This window comes from Lathamus discolor, chromosome 9, assembly GCF_037157495.1.
Source record: "Lathamus discolor isolate bLatDis1 chromosome 9, bLatDis1.hap1, whole genome shotgun sequence".
In the NCBI taxonomy this organism is placed as follows: Eukaryota; Metazoa; Chordata; class Aves; order Psittaciformes; family Psittacidae; genus Lathamus; species Lathamus discolor.
Genome location: NC_088892.1, coordinates 11,336,684 through 11,352,118, shown reverse-complemented (window position 1 = coordinate 11,352,118; position 15,435 = coordinate 11,336,684). Strand labels below are relative to the sequence as shown.

Sequence of the window (15,435 nt, the reverse complement as noted above, 5' to 3'; positions counted from 1 at the left end):
TTCTTGAGCTCATGAAAGTTCATAGAGATTTTTATCTATGTTCCAAAGAAGCTGTATACAAAGATTATTTCTTTTCCCCCTTGCTAAGGTTTTATACCAACTCTGAAAAATCTTAACTTCCCACCTTCATTAACAAAAACACATCTAGTACAGAAAAAAACCCACAAACTTCCTATTTTCGTATTTGTTAATTTATAGGCTTTGAGCTTAACCCTATTGAATTTAGACTTTGCATCATCCACAAATACCTCTCACTCTTTTGAAAGTACTTTATTTTAAAAATAATTTTAATTCATTAGACCATACTTTATAAGTTACCAATAGGATGAACCTGAACTTAAGCAGACATTCGTTGCACTTTCAAGTTTTGTAACAACATGACTTTTCAAAATAAGATTGTACATTTAGATTCACAGTTTAATTTGTTGAAATTTAATAACATTTAAAACCACTGCAATATGAATTGAAAGGGATACATGTTAAGCACACAAATACTGAAGGTCATAACCCCAAAATGCACTTGAAAATGGAATGCAGCTAATGAGTCAGACTAGTTTATAGTAACTTCACATTTTAACCTAGTTAGCACCTTAGTGAACTCAACCACTGAATGTGAGAAATACAGTGCACGTAGTGTGACAACTTCAACAGGTACTGTACCATTTCATCATGAGATTGTGTTTTCTTGAGCACTATGTGCCATAGCTTTTAAAACTCTTAATACTTTAAAAGCTTTCTGAAATGTGTAAATAAACAATGGCTGCCATTAAAGTCTAAATAAAGAAATACTTTTTTTCTACTTTCTGTAAGTTGAGATTTTTAAAAGCAATCATTCATAAGGATTGCATCAACATCAGTTAGCAGAGGAAGATCAAACTTTATTGAAACTGCTTGCATACAAAATATATTGCACTATAACCAAACAAATGTCAACATAAAATCCGATCTGTTGTAGCTAATATGTACAGAGAATATTGCCCAAGAGCAGTTACATTACAAGGTCAATCTACCTTGGTTAATTATCTACAGTATTTTAAACCAAACAGCTTACAGATGATGTGTGCAAGGTACCAATTTCTGTTTTCAAATACTATACATTCCCAAAATAAATAACTAGAAATCAACATTAATGTTTGGCAATACTTTTTAAGACATTTTTATATTTGTTAAATCATGTGCAGTTCGTTGCCATTTTTAGTATGCTCACCTGTATGCAAGAAAAAAAAAGAATGAAAAAAGCAAAGAAACAAAACTCACAAAATACATCAGATCAAGTTTGTACAAGTCTGTACATAAACAGCGGCTCTCCTTCTGGAGCAATCTGAATAAAAATGGATTAAAATGAAGGTCCTTATACAGTTTTGCTCAGTAAGTTACTGTATGATCAGAAATAAAAGAAAGCACAGCTTCCCCCACCACTTCCCAGGTGTACAACTGTACTTTGGATCAAATACCATCACACCTTAGAATGGGCTGGTAATTTAGACCTTGTACCTCAAAATAAGATGAATTTTTTTCTACCTCCAGTATCTCCAACTACTGTATCTGTACTTTCCAGGGCATTACACGTGGTCATTTTCTTCCTACGTCTCCTGAGATGGCCTCTGAACTAAAATAAGCAATTCAAAAAATTTTGGGAGGATGAAAAACCATCAGTGCTTTAAATTGGTCATCTTGCCAAATAGCAGGCACACATTACTAGCTTGTGAGCACATTACACTTGTTCCCTCAGTAACAATGAGTTTTGTTTGGTTTTTTTTTTTTTAGGTTTTTTTTTTTTTTAGTTTTCCACAGTGGAAAGGGTTTTTTTTATTATTATTTTATTTAAAAAAAAAAAAGAAAAAAGCTCCTGTACTGCCTACAAAGGAAAAAAATTACAACCCTTTTTCAATAACACTATTTGCCAAATCTTCAGTGCAAAATAAATTTCCTATTCTTATAACTGCCTAACTCAATGTTTATGTAAGGAAAAATTATGGAAAGCATGCACTTGTCTATAAAGTACTAACGTCTGACAAGGATTGCTACATATATTTTACATTTAGTGTTACCAACTCATCTTCCCTGATTTCTGCATCCAAATATAATATTCCTACCTGCCAAGATATAAAAAAGGCACAGATCATACAACTTTTTTGCTAATGAAAATGACAATTGTTACATCACACATATTTCAGGGTCCACTAAAATATTGAAAAAGGTGGACCAGAATGTGAACTGACACAGGACATAAAACGACATAGCATTTCATGAAGAACTTGTAAGTTAGATTGAAAACAGAAGCCAATTTGATTACTGCAAACACTATTTATTCTGAAAATTGAAATTGAGCAGTGAATTTGACCCGATGTGTTAAAACAGTACAACTGAACAGAAAGTTTACCAATGCACAGCTCAGTATTTTTAAAACAAACAAAAAAGAATCTTTCATTGTTTGAACTGCAATATGTACTTGAAAGCGATTTTCGGAAATTCAGATATTTTTATGCAAATATTTGAATAACTTCTTATTCTGAAAAGAACTGCATACTGTTGATGTTAAAAAAGGCTAACAGAGAACATATGTTCATTTCATGCCCTGCGCCATCTTGCCTACTATTTGTCTTTGGCCTAACAAGTTTCTCTAACATGGAATAGGAATTACTGAAACAGTATAGGAAATATGACTTCAGGATTCTGCAGTTTAGGGGACGCCATTCACCAGCGGCTGTTGACCATCTGCGCTGTCCGTTTTCTCTTTCTTCTGATTACGTTCTTTACCCGTGCGCAGCCGACTACCTTCATTGGAGGTATTCTGTAATGTTTTAGTGTGGACACTCCTTTCATTATTGCAGTCAATTCTGATCTGGAACAAGTTAGAGTTATATAAAGCCCCCTCTTCCTTTCATCTATCCCTTCTGCGTTTGCTATCCAGGCAGCCTGGGAGCAGCACTATTCATTAGTCAAAAGGCATAAATAGTAGTGCACTCTTACAGCTGTATTGAATGTATCCAGCTGAAACAGAGTGCATCAATTCTTCTCTGCTCAAAACTGCCCCATACTTCACCTAAAAAAAACCCCAAAAACTTCCTGTCTACCTTGCCTTGGGAGCTAAAATTTTTCCCTGTGCATATGTGCAAGATGAAGAATTAACAGCAGATGAACTTGCTACTTGTCCTATACATTTTTCTAGGGAGACAAAAACCCCACAAAAATGTCAAAAAACCCCCAAACACAACAAAAACTCCAAAACCAAAAACTGTAGAAAAGCTGCCATTAAACAATCCTAACAACCCCCCCCAAAAAAATCTGCTCAGCCACCTTATGAATCTGAAATTTAATCCACCCCAAGAAACTCCTGCAGCCTTTTTAAAGTGGCTGTAAAAAAATTCAAAAGAATATTTTCAAAGCAAAATTTTTATGTTTGGAAAGGGAAGTAAGCCTTAATTCCTTATTCTCCACTGTCTACTGCAAACTTAAGTTCATTACTGATTAGCTATAAATGTTGTGTGACCATAAAATATTTCTTTTGGCATATTGTTTTCATTTCAGATGCATATTCAGGTACTACACCTTCAGGCTCAGCACTCCTACTTGGAAAATTATGCATTTGGTCACTTGTTCCATTTTTTTATCCCCTCCTTTCTTAAACAGGCTTTCTAAAACCAAACCAAAAGTCATCTCCACTTCCCTTCGGAACCATGACTCCCGGTACCACGCAGAAGGTAGTGGCTTACAGATACTCATTATTTCTTTCTCCCAACATAACTCATCCTATGCAGTAAAAAAATGGTAGGTTTGTACACATTATCATCGAAGCAAGAACAGTTTCCATGTGGGGAAACTTTAAATATATACATAAAATATCAGCCTTAATAAACATATGCAACAAAACATACTTGAAAAAAAATAAATATGTAGAAGTGTCTTCATAAAAGGCCATAAAGTACTTAAGCCTATAAAATGTTTCAATGTACGACTTAAACAGATTCTCAATGTGCTTTTAACTTACTTTCTAGACTGTATAGCCTTCGCTTGCAAATGTTTCATTTAGTAGCAAAGGTAATTTCTGAAGTTTAATCTTTCTTACTCTTCAGATTCTGGCTAAAACACACTCCCACTTTATATAAAGCTTTAAGAATTCTCCTTCCTCAGCTATATAGGCAACATAAAAACATAAAACACAAAGAAATAAAAGCTAAAACCAAAAAGCTAGTAAGAACAAAGACTGAAATCAAACTGGCTAGTAAATCCTTAGGACTCCATCTGAGTTCTAAACCAAAGACCTAAGCTAACATCACAAAGTTTCATATTTACACAGCTCGATATACTGAAATTCCTACATATAAGTTACAAAAATGACACAGAACTCTTGTAGATCTCATCAGGGAATTAAGGAATAAGGAACCACAAGGCTACTGTGTCAGCTAGGTCTTTGAAGATTCTAATGTCAGCACAGGACACATGCATTTTTTAACACTGCAGATATCCAATAAGAGAAGAATTACCTCAAGAGATCCATCTGCTGTTCTCCCTTTTGCATCTCTGGAGTTACGCTGACGGTTATCTGTTCGTGACTGTTCATCATTTCCTGCAAGAAGAATTAACTTACTAAGTTGATTGACAAGGGCGTATCTCATTCTACTTAAGATTTATGCAAGCATAATATGGAATTACTTTAAAATTTCCATGTTAAGGAGTATTAAATATTCTTAACATAACAGTTCTGAAACTATGGGCCAAGAATCATTACAAAAATGTTCTCGGGTGTAATGAAAGTAGACAAATCCAAGTGTTTAAAACCACAAGTGTAAAAGAGACTATCTACTGACCTCTCAAAATTGTAAACTACAGAAAAGAACAGTCAATTTCAGTAAGGTTTAACATGTTCACAAATTTTCTAACAGCTTCTTTGCTCTCTCAATTCCACATTACCTTTTGTTTTAGAAAAGGTCTTACTGAAAAAAACATTTCAAGAAACAAGCAGAGTTGTAGACAATCTTTGAGCAAATAAGTGTAATAAATTTTCACATTATGTAATGTATGTATTTAGCTTACTTATTCTCACATCTTACTTTTGCATGGTGTTTTCCACTGAACACAAATTATAACCTTATGCAATCCTGTTGCATGAAAATCAGATACAAGATGATGGGAATACAGACAGATGAGCTAATAAGACATTAGAAAAATATTTTGTATGTCCACTGACAAACTATAACTCAGTTTCTTGACTTCTATATGTGATGGCACAGCCCACAAAGCTGAGACAAGATGCATATTAGGAAAGCAAAAGATTAAGAATGCTATCCATGTTTATATTTGGAAGAGTGGCTTTACATAATCTATGAAGAGACACTGGTATGGAATGCCTTCTCAGCAATTCTGCATATGACACCAAAAACTGTGGGAAGTTGTTTGATACACAGAAGGTCAGGGCCACTAATCATGAGGACCTCAACAGGCTGAAGGAATGGGTTGACAGAAGACTCATTAGCTTTACAGATGAATCTCAAGTCCCGTAGCTTCAACAAGATAACCCCACGCAACAGCACAGACTTCAGACTGACTGCATCAGCTCCACACAAAAGGAGCTGTCCTGGTGGACAACTTGAGTAAGATAAGAGCATGCTGTTGCAACAATGACAGCCAACTAATGGATTGTGTTAAGAGTGTGGCCAGAAGGTCAAAGGAAGGGGTTATCTCCCTCTGCTAACATTCAACACATCTGAAACTAAATACTCAATTTAAGAAATTGACAAAGTGCCTCAAAGCAGCCACTGGGACAGAGCAGATGACAAAACAGAAATGACTTTGAGTAAGGATTCCAACACTGACCTCTTCTTCAAAATGAGGTCTACATTTACCTTTGAATCCTCCACGCCCCCTCCCTCCTTGCCCTCTTGCACCACCTCCACGTCTCCGTCCATCTCCTCTACGAAGGTAGTTGTCTCGCTCTTCTTCTGCTGGGGCTGCCGACCAATCGCTAAGTTCATCTCTGTGATCAGATTCTGTTTCAGAAGCATTTGATGCTTCAGAATTAGTTCCTATCAAGAGGATAAAAAAAAAAAAAAATCCAAACATGCCAGTGTAGCTTAGCATGAAAATACTAGAGTAGATTGAAAAAAGTATGTATTTAAAAAACTACTCTTTTCTTAATACACAGTTCTGAGATTTTTTGCCTCCCAGCCTCTATAACACAGATAATACAGAAATTTATGTAATATATAACTTCAAAAAAACAAGACAGATATAAGTAAAAGAAGTGTGTTTAAAGTTAAATAATTTTGCCACATGTTTATAGTTACTTTGTGTTATCAGCCTATTATTGATATATATTAAGTCTTGTAAAGCATAAGTCTAATAGCCTAGACTTAGTCATATTTCTAAAACCTAGTTCTGAATATAACCTGTCCTGTCTGCCCTCACCACAATTCCTCTATCAAAAGAAAAAATTCCATCATGAAACAGGCTGTAACACACTACAAAAGCAGAAAACAAATTCAGAATGCTAGAAATATAACAAATCCAAAGTAACTGGCCATTACAGTTCTTCCAGTTAATAGATCACCTTCACTGATAAAAACTGGGACTTTCCAAAAATTCATGCCCTGCCCCCCCCACCCCGCCCCATAACCCTGTTATTAGCCAGGTGAGCTCTCATCTTCTAAAAACAGAAAAATGGCTTCAGCACAAAGACATTAATTTTATTATGTAGCTGTCTTATTAAACTCATGCCTCAGGCCTTTCAGTCAGGACAAACACCAGCTGACCTATGTTATAGACAGCAGTAATAGATTGCTCTGAAGAAGCACAATCCTGAAAGCTATTCATTAATGAATTGTACAGGGTTTTAAAGAGGAACACTATTTCAGTGACTATGCCCTTCCAGTAAAAACATACAACTTAATTTTAATATGAGAAAAACAGCTTTCCTGCACATACAGCTACACAGTATCACTTACAGACATTTACATTAAGATAGCCTCTTATAGGCTCCATTGAAAACTGTAGCTTTATAATTAAGAACTGTTCAAAACAGATAAAAATCCTTGTCTTAAGAGTTCATAATGCAGAAGACATAAGCATGCTGTAAGAGATAGGAACTGCATGGTAATAAGCATATTACATATAAGCACCACATTTTACTACAGAATATTATCTGTAGCATAAATTTCTACATAATCTTCAAATATTAATACTCAAGTCAACTACCAAGCCTTGCACAGTCCACTGACTGTTATCCACTGCTGTTGTTTCATGGAGGCACCAGCAGTACTGCCAGGAAGAGTATCAAGAATTGTTACAGAGGCCTGTGAATGGTGGTAAAGGACTCAAGCACAGGCATTTTCTCATCAATCCTGCTCAAAGGGTAGGGGTTTGTAAAGGTCACACAAATCTGGTGAATCATGGAATGGTTACAGGACTGGTGCTGCAACCAGGGGTTCACCTACTTAGACTGTGGGACTTTGAGAAACCTGGCCTAAGGAGGGCTGATGTGGTCCATCTGTTAGACTGGACGGAGAGCAGCCCCAAGGAAAAAGACTTGGGGTGACTGATGAGAAGCTCAATATGAGCTGGCAGTATGTGTCTGTAGCTCAGAAAGCCAACTGTATGCTGGGCTGCATCAAAAGGAATAAGGGAAGTGATGCTCTCCCTCTACTCTGCTCTCATTAGACCCCACCTGTAGTACTGTGTGCAGTTGTGGTGCCTCCAACATAAGAAGGGCATGGACTTGCTTGGACAATTCCAGAGGCCACAGAAATGATCAGAGAAGCACCTCTGCTACGGAGAGAGGCTGAGAGAGGGCATGCTTGTTCAGTCTCAAGAGAAGGCAGCTCCAGGGAGACATTACAGCACCTCCCAGTACCTAAAGAAGGCCCTACAGGAAAACTGGAGAGGGACTTTTGATAAGGGAGAATGGCTTTGAACTGACAGTGTAGATTTAGATTAAGTATTAGGAAGAAGGTCTTTACCGTGAGGGTGGTGTGGCCCTAGCACAAGTTGCCTGGAAAAGGTGTAGCTGCCCCATCCCCAGCAGTGTTCAAGGCCAGGCTGGACAGAGCTTGGAGCACCCTGGTCTAGGGGAAGGTGTCCCTGCCCATGGCAGGCATTTGGAACTTGTCCTGGGTTCACCAGTAGCATTCAATTTTCTCCTTCTGCCTAGCTGGTGCAGGGCTGTGTTTTCCACTTTCAGCCTGAGAACAACACTGATAACACCGATGTTCTTAGTTATTGCTAAATAATGTTTATTCTGGCCAAGGTGAGCTTTAAAAGTCCTTTCCAACCCAAATCATTCTATTATTCAATATTAACTGAACTTGTTTTAACAGCTCTGTTTCCAAGTTAAGTCTTTTTTCAAGAAATCAGAAGTCCAAAAGGCTGCTTCTAAAACTGTCAGTGTACTTCCAGTTACCTACCTGAAGCATAACCTGGACCACGTCTGCTATGCCCTCTGTTTCTGTAAGGTCGGCTACCACGTCCAAGTCCTGGACCATCATCAGCCATGTACCCTTTTTCCTTATCTGTACGATTTGGTAGTGGCCTAGAAGTAGCTCCAATCTGTCGAAGCTGCTCATCAATTTGCAATCTTTCCAAACGCAGCTGGTCCACTTCCTACACAAACACAAGCATAGAAAGTCATGTGTAACCACTACTTAATCATCTAAATGTGTAGACATGCAGTTCTCAAAGAGCACTTTTATGTTGCAATGATCTACTTAATACATCAGTAGCCTGGCTTTGAGAATGATCAGTTTACCAAAAAAAAAAAAAAAAACAAACCACAACAAAACCAAAACAACCCACAACTTTCAAATGTTCAGATGTTTTGCTACCAATATATTGGAAAAGTTGGCAAGTTTAGGTTTGTTTATAATAGATTTATCAAGAAACATCACTTAGATTTCAGGAGATACAGTTAACTAGACTTCAGTATTAAATTCATGAAATCATTAGCCTTAAGTTAAACATTCTTTAACCAGAGAAATTAACACACCTTTATTTCTGAAGACAGTAATATCATCCATTTATAGCATTCCATCCATGGCATAATTTAAACGTTCTAGATTCCAACACAAGCTTCTTAGATTGTTGCACACAACAAATATCAAAGTTATTAAACAATTAAGATGTAGTACCGCTGCTTAACAAAAAGGGCTAGAGGCTACACTGCTGTTAAATTCCAGTAAATGATAATGAATAATATAATGAGTAATACTACTGATGTGAGGAAGCATAGAGAGCAAAGTGCTTTAATTCTGCCATAGAAGAACCGCCAGCACACAAAATTGTTCCCACTCACAACCACTAAAGGAAGTAAACACAAACAACAATTATTCAGTTACACATATTCAGAGAGTACTCTTCTCAGTCTGAGATGCTGTCTAGCTAACACCAAAAAGTGGCAACCATTCCCCCCCCCCCCCCCCTTAGCTATTCATGGAATTTTCAATGGGATGTTGGAAGGGACCTCTCAAGGTCACATAGTCCAGCCAGGACTTAGACAAGATCCCACGGCACTCAAGGCTGCAACTCCCCAGACCCTGCTGGTGTAATCTCTTCTTGGGTTTCTAATCTAGATGTTCCCTAACTCAATCCTCCTTTAGGAAATACGTCTTCATTAGTCCAGAGCCTCCCATTGATTTAAGGGGCCTGCTATTCTGGAGGATAAATTTTAACAATTAAAAGAAGTGAAGGACAAGGTATTGAATGCCATTCTTTGTGATCAAGTTCCCTACTCCATTCAGCAGCAGGCCTGTGTTTTCTCCAATCTCTCCTTTGCTGCCAATATACCTGCAAAAGCCCTTCCTGTTGCCCTTCACATCCCTTGCCATATTCAGCTCTAGATGGACTTTGACTTTCCCAAACTCATCCCTGCAAATTCAGATTGTGTCTTTATGTTTCTCCCAGGTCACCTGTCCTTACTTCCACTCCTTGTATGCTTCCTTTTTATATATGAATTTTGCCACAAGCTCCTTGTTCTTCCATGCAGGCCTCCTGTTACTTTTGTGCGGCTGCCTGCATATCAAGATGGACTATTCTTGAACTTGGGAGGTGGTGTTCCTTTAAATACCAGCTAGCTCTCCTGGGCCTGTTTTCTTTCTAGGAATGCATGTCATATGATTCTTCCAAGCAGATCCCTGAACAGGCCAGTCTACTCCCCTGAAGTCTGGGGCTGTGATCCTGGTATTAGTTTTTCTCCTTCCTCTCAGAATCTCACTACATTAAGAGTTGCTCCAGCCAAGTCTGCTTTATTCTTTTACAGAAAAAAAACCCAAAATACCAATTTGATATCAATGCCTTATTCTGTATCTTTTACAAGAAGTTTCTTTAATAAACTTAGCTTGGAGTCAGTTCCACCTCCTGTCAGTGAGCCGGAGGACAAGATTCTGAAACAGAACCATAGGGTAACAGGCCACCGAGATGATTAACATTCTGTGTGTGTATATATATGTTAACTGAGATTAGAATGCCAAGATAAAAACCTCTGAAATCATAACCTATTCTCCAATTGTTATACAGACTGATGAACACTGTTGCATCTGCCCTTCTGTTCAGAAAGGTTACTAGGACAACACTAAGACAAAGTGACCCTAATTGACAATGAAATGAAGAACCCCAAAAAAAAATTATAAAAAAAAAAAATTTGTCTATTAAGCACTTTACACTCATGTCATTGCCCATCTAACTACTGACTCATATGCAAGTACTCATTTAAGGCAGCCGAAGAAGTTAAACCAGAAATATCTTCTGAAGTAATAATAAGCATTCAAGAAAGGTGCCTGATATTCAGTAACAGTTTTCATGTGGTCCTTCTGGGCCTCCACTACCCAATAGCTGCAGAGCTGCTCTGTATCTTCTCCAAACACTGATAAGTCCAAGGACTTTGAAAGCAGGATTAGAAGGTATAGTTATTGAGCAGGAAACAAAAGTAATTTCTTCTTTCAGCTGCTCTGATATCTGTTGTGAAAAGTTCCCTTTAGCTATATACAGAAAGTTTAGCATTCTCAAAGGTTCAATTATAGCAACTGCACAGACAGGACATGTATCAAGTTAATGGTCTGGGGGTTTCAAAAGAAATGAAAGAATGTATTTAAAAGAACTCTAAGTAGTCCCTACTATTAGCATCTGGCCCTGTCATCAAAGATTGGATACCTGGCCATAATAACTATAATCAAAAGTAACTGTAAGCAATAATGTGGAATATTTTTCACTCCCTACACAAAAGGCAAGTACTGCCGAGTACTGGAGAAGTGATAAAGCCAAGAGGCAAGCACAGCTTATGAAGCTGAACTGCCTCTAAAACATGCACAAATATGAAATGTCAATTGACTACAGAAAAAGAAATTTAGGGTTTTCAAATAAAATGCCCACTGTACAGAAGATCTCTGCATAGAACACTGCTTGCTTTGCAGTTGCATGAGAACTTAACTATTCCTTGTATATGAAGTTGTCAGCAGTTTTAGATATATTTTTTCATATTCCATTTCGCATTCTGAAAAAAACTGTGTTTCCCCCTATACTGCACATAAATTATTGTTTTATTAAAAGGTGACTTCTACAAGAAGCCTTTTACAGTGAAAACCTGAGGCCCACACAGATTTTGGTCATCATCTTGTGGCCATATTAAGCGTTGATAGAAAAAGTTCAGTGGCAAAGAAGTACCATTTTCCTCACCTTTAAATAATTAAGATGATAATCCAGAAGAACAGTTGCATTAGTGATGCTATCCTTGGTTCCCACAAACACAAATGGTACCATTCCCTAAAACACAGCAACAGCAGCCTTATGGTTATTAAGCATCAAATATAGATGAGAACCTAACATTACTATAAAACTTGAAAACAATTTTTACAACATGAATAAGCATAAATTAAAATAAATGAGATGACAGTATATTTAAATTTCAATGTTGGCTCAATCATGTAAATTAATTCCCTTTATGGAAAGAGCTTTTTTTTAAATATGAAAACTTAGATCATATGCATTACAATGCCAACAATTTAACAAATTTTAAGAGAGTCAATTCAAAAGATTTCAGGTTTCCTCCTTTCAAAATTAATACCACCTTTGTTGTTCACACTCCTGGCCTCTCTCATACCAGGTTCTTTCAATCTATGTCAGTAAAGAAACCTTTGATTTTTTTAAAAAGTGAAATCAAATTAATACCAGTCCTTCTTGAGGATCTCATTTGGTAAAAGGCAAATAAAAAATATTCAAGAAAGAGTTAGTACTTCAGATAGCAATTACTAAGTTACATTTCTTTTACCTTTCAAGCATTTTGTACAGCTAGAAATTCTAATGCTCAAAATTGACACTTGGAGAAAAAAAAAATCTAAAGGCTTAGATGGGCAAAGCATGCCAAGATACATACCTAAAAGAGCCCCCCCCAAGTGCAGAAAACAACTTTAACAGACAGAAGGATAATTTCCAAACCAAAACTCCCAACACTAAAATAGGTCTGTGCAGCCTTTCAGAGGTGTGACTGCAGCCCACATGGACTCAGTGAGCCAGCTTCAAACTACTCGATTCTTGTACCAGCTGCACTCTCACCATGTCAGTATAAGCTTCACTGTGGACTGCAAAAGTCAACCTGAAAGCCTCAAACACAGCTGCTGAATCCTACAGCCTTGTAGACTCACAGCTTAGCTACAGCTACTGAATTCATTTAAATTTTGTTTTGGTATTTCATCATGACCTCTAAAGACACCTTTAATCTTAACTGTACACATACCCTTGACAGGACTGCATTCCAAAGGAGAGTTAATTATCAGGAGTGGATTGAGAAACAAACATCTTAAAAAAAATAAAATAAATGCACAGTATGCTGATGCTCCCCAAGAGTGGTACATCTGTAATTTGAGTCTTTTTCTCCCCTCTTTCTTTTACATACTAGCTAGATCTTACACATTTGCATTGAATAACAAAGAAAAAAAAAACCATTACACAGTCATGTAATCCTAAGAAACCTCAACAGTAACTTTCATGAGCATTATAAATACTTTTGGCCACAGGCATTGCTGATTGAAATGTTTTATCACCTGAGGAATTTTAAGTTTTATAAATATTTAATACAACCTGATAAATAGCAATTAAATTACTACCGAACTGGCATTAACTAGTACATAGAATCAATTTTTAGAAGATCACAAGACTACTGACTTAGAAAGGGATTTAAGGAAATAGCATTTAGCAGTGGATTCTAGGTATAGCAATGCCAATTACAAAGAATATGAGCTGGTAACAAAGTTAAGCAATTTTAGCCATACAAAAGCATCAAAGTACTTATTTATTGAACTTCATTTCTGTTGTGAAAGCAGAAGTACCAATCTTCAACCTGGTTTCATTGGTGAATGCTGAGCAGACCTTACATGAATAAGAAATAAAAATGTATACTACTTTAACAAGCAGTACCTATAATTTTAAAAAGATGAAAAGCCTAAAGAACCTGTTATAAAATTACAGGATTTATAAAACTGCATCTGAAATATATGGGTAGTATTCAAACATCTCAGTCATATGAAAAAGAACCCAATGCTGTATTAAAATTTCAATACTTAACTACTGTTCTTTTTTTGTAAAGAAGAGCTGCTAATATCAAAGTTCACACACAGGAGGATTAATGCACATTTATTTCAAATACGAAATACAAATAAACTTACAAGAACTAATTCTTAACTGCCAAGATTTGATCGCAGGTTTCTGTGTTGCTCCTGGCATGACACAACTAACACATGAAGCCATACAAGCAATGCCAATGTTAGCAGTGTCATTAACAGGGAAAACAGAGGTATGAATGCAGAACTTGGCAGGTAAAAAAAATGCCTTTCAAGTTTATCTTTAAAAGCAGAGGTTTGGATTGAAGAACATCAAATAGTAAGCTATTTCAAGCCTGACGAAAAAAAGAAAACCTAACATACCAATTGAAGCCATGACTATTTGTTATTTTTCCCTTCTATTACTCTGTAGGCTAAGTTTTGGCCTGCAGCAATAATAGCACCCTCTTGCTTATTAAGCTAGTTCAAGAATTTTATGCTGCAAAAGCTTATCATTAGTAATTAAATATGACATAGCAGTGAATCCTTTAAATATAAACATTGACTATTTTATTTTTTCAAATAGATGTGAAACAAGTAGTAAAAAAAACCCCAAAACTTAATTGCTTAGCCATCATCTACAGAAAGATGGAAATTCTGGGTCTTCCGTTAGTTTTACAGTAATAAAAGAGTAACTAAATAAGCAAGAACATAAGGGTTCCAGAAAAGCATTTCATGTCTTATTCAAATTAGCAAAGGCTTCTTATTTGGTACACATTTAGATTTCCAGGTAAAATAATGACAATTCAGTTTTCTTTAAGCACATTTCACATTCGAAATTGCGAGAAATTTTTCTGCATTGAGATATTAATAGCTTCATGCGTGCAGCTCTCCTTGCAAACCTGCAACCTTTCCCCTCAACACAGCTCCAAACAGAAGTGCCTCCAATTACAAAGTTCAAGACTTCATAAGCTGACAGCCCTCCTGTGCAAGCCTGGAGCTTCACATTGATCATAATTGATTTTATTTCAGGTTAAATTTTTATAGGCTATAGTAAATTCAGACAATACTTAAAAAGTTTCATACAAAATGCACAAGCTTCTAATTGCATTATGAGAAATTACTAACAAATTAAACCAGGTAAAATCTTATAGAGATCAAGCTCAAAACAATGAGTGAAAACGCTAAGTTCCTACATACTGATTTACAGATTAACAAGCCCTGGCAAAGTGTCACTGCTTCTAACAGGAATAAAATGAAATCTCTAAGAATATGTGTCAACCAAAAATATTTCAGAAAGCATCTTTCAGAAGCAGATAAGCCAAATTTATATAAAAATGCCCCTCAACATTAATAAGGAAATACAGATTCCATCTGAAAACCACACATTAATCAAAACTTTATCTTACTAGTATGAAGGCTTAAGGAAGAATTAAATTTATGACTGCATATACTATAACAACCAATGAACACCTACAGAAATCATATTAACTGAAAAACATACCTCTTCTTGTGGAATATTTTTATCATTTTCAGCCTCAATTCTCACTCTTACAACACCAGATTTGTCCACTATCTCCTGAATCAGTTTTCCGTTTTTTCCTATTACTTTTCCTACAGGAAAAAAAAAACAAAGAAGCATATACAACATTACACATTTAAAGTTTTCCCACCAAACCTGGGAGTATTACTGTTCTTTAAGTAAACAAGAGTAATTAGTATCAGTGCAAGAACTTGTCAATAATGACTTAATACTCCACAACAAATATTTAATTAACAATTAAATTAATTAATGAACTAAAATGTCCAAATTCACTTTGTTAACTTTGGTAATGTTCCAAAGCAACCACTGCAGCATACAGGAAGAGAGGTCCTTTATTATGAAAGTTTAAATGGGTATAACTTGTCTCTTTTTCAA

General features: G+C 36.2%; 1 protein-coding gene across 3 annotated transcripts in view; it reads right to left on the bottom strand.

Annotated features, from left to right (window-relative positions):
- Window positions 1–853: 853 nt before the first annotated feature.
- FMR1 (fragile X messenger ribonucleoprotein 1) overlaps window positions 854–15,435 on the bottom strand; it is a 34,694-nt gene continuing 20,112 nt past the window's right edge. Inside the window, exons 10-15 of one of the 3 annotated variants that reach the window (XM_065689251.1) lie at window positions 15,022–15,131; window positions 11,659–11,745; window positions 8,400–8,595; window positions 5,847–6,026; window positions 4,488–4,570; window positions 854–2,845 (exon numbers count right to left, since the gene is read on the bottom strand). In XM_065689251.1, coding sequence (XP_065545323.1) covers window positions 2,684–2,845; window positions 4,488–4,570; window positions 5,847–6,026; window positions 8,400–8,595; window positions 11,659–11,745; window positions 15,022–15,131 — 818 coding nt within the window. In that variant the 3' untranslated portion in view covers window positions 854–2,683. The remainder of the gene's footprint in view (window positions 2,846–4,487; window positions 4,571–5,846; window positions 6,027–8,399; window positions 8,596–11,658; window positions 11,746–15,021; window positions 15,132–15,435) is intronic. The other 2 variants (XM_065689252.1, XM_065689253.1) reach the window with 2 other exon arrangements.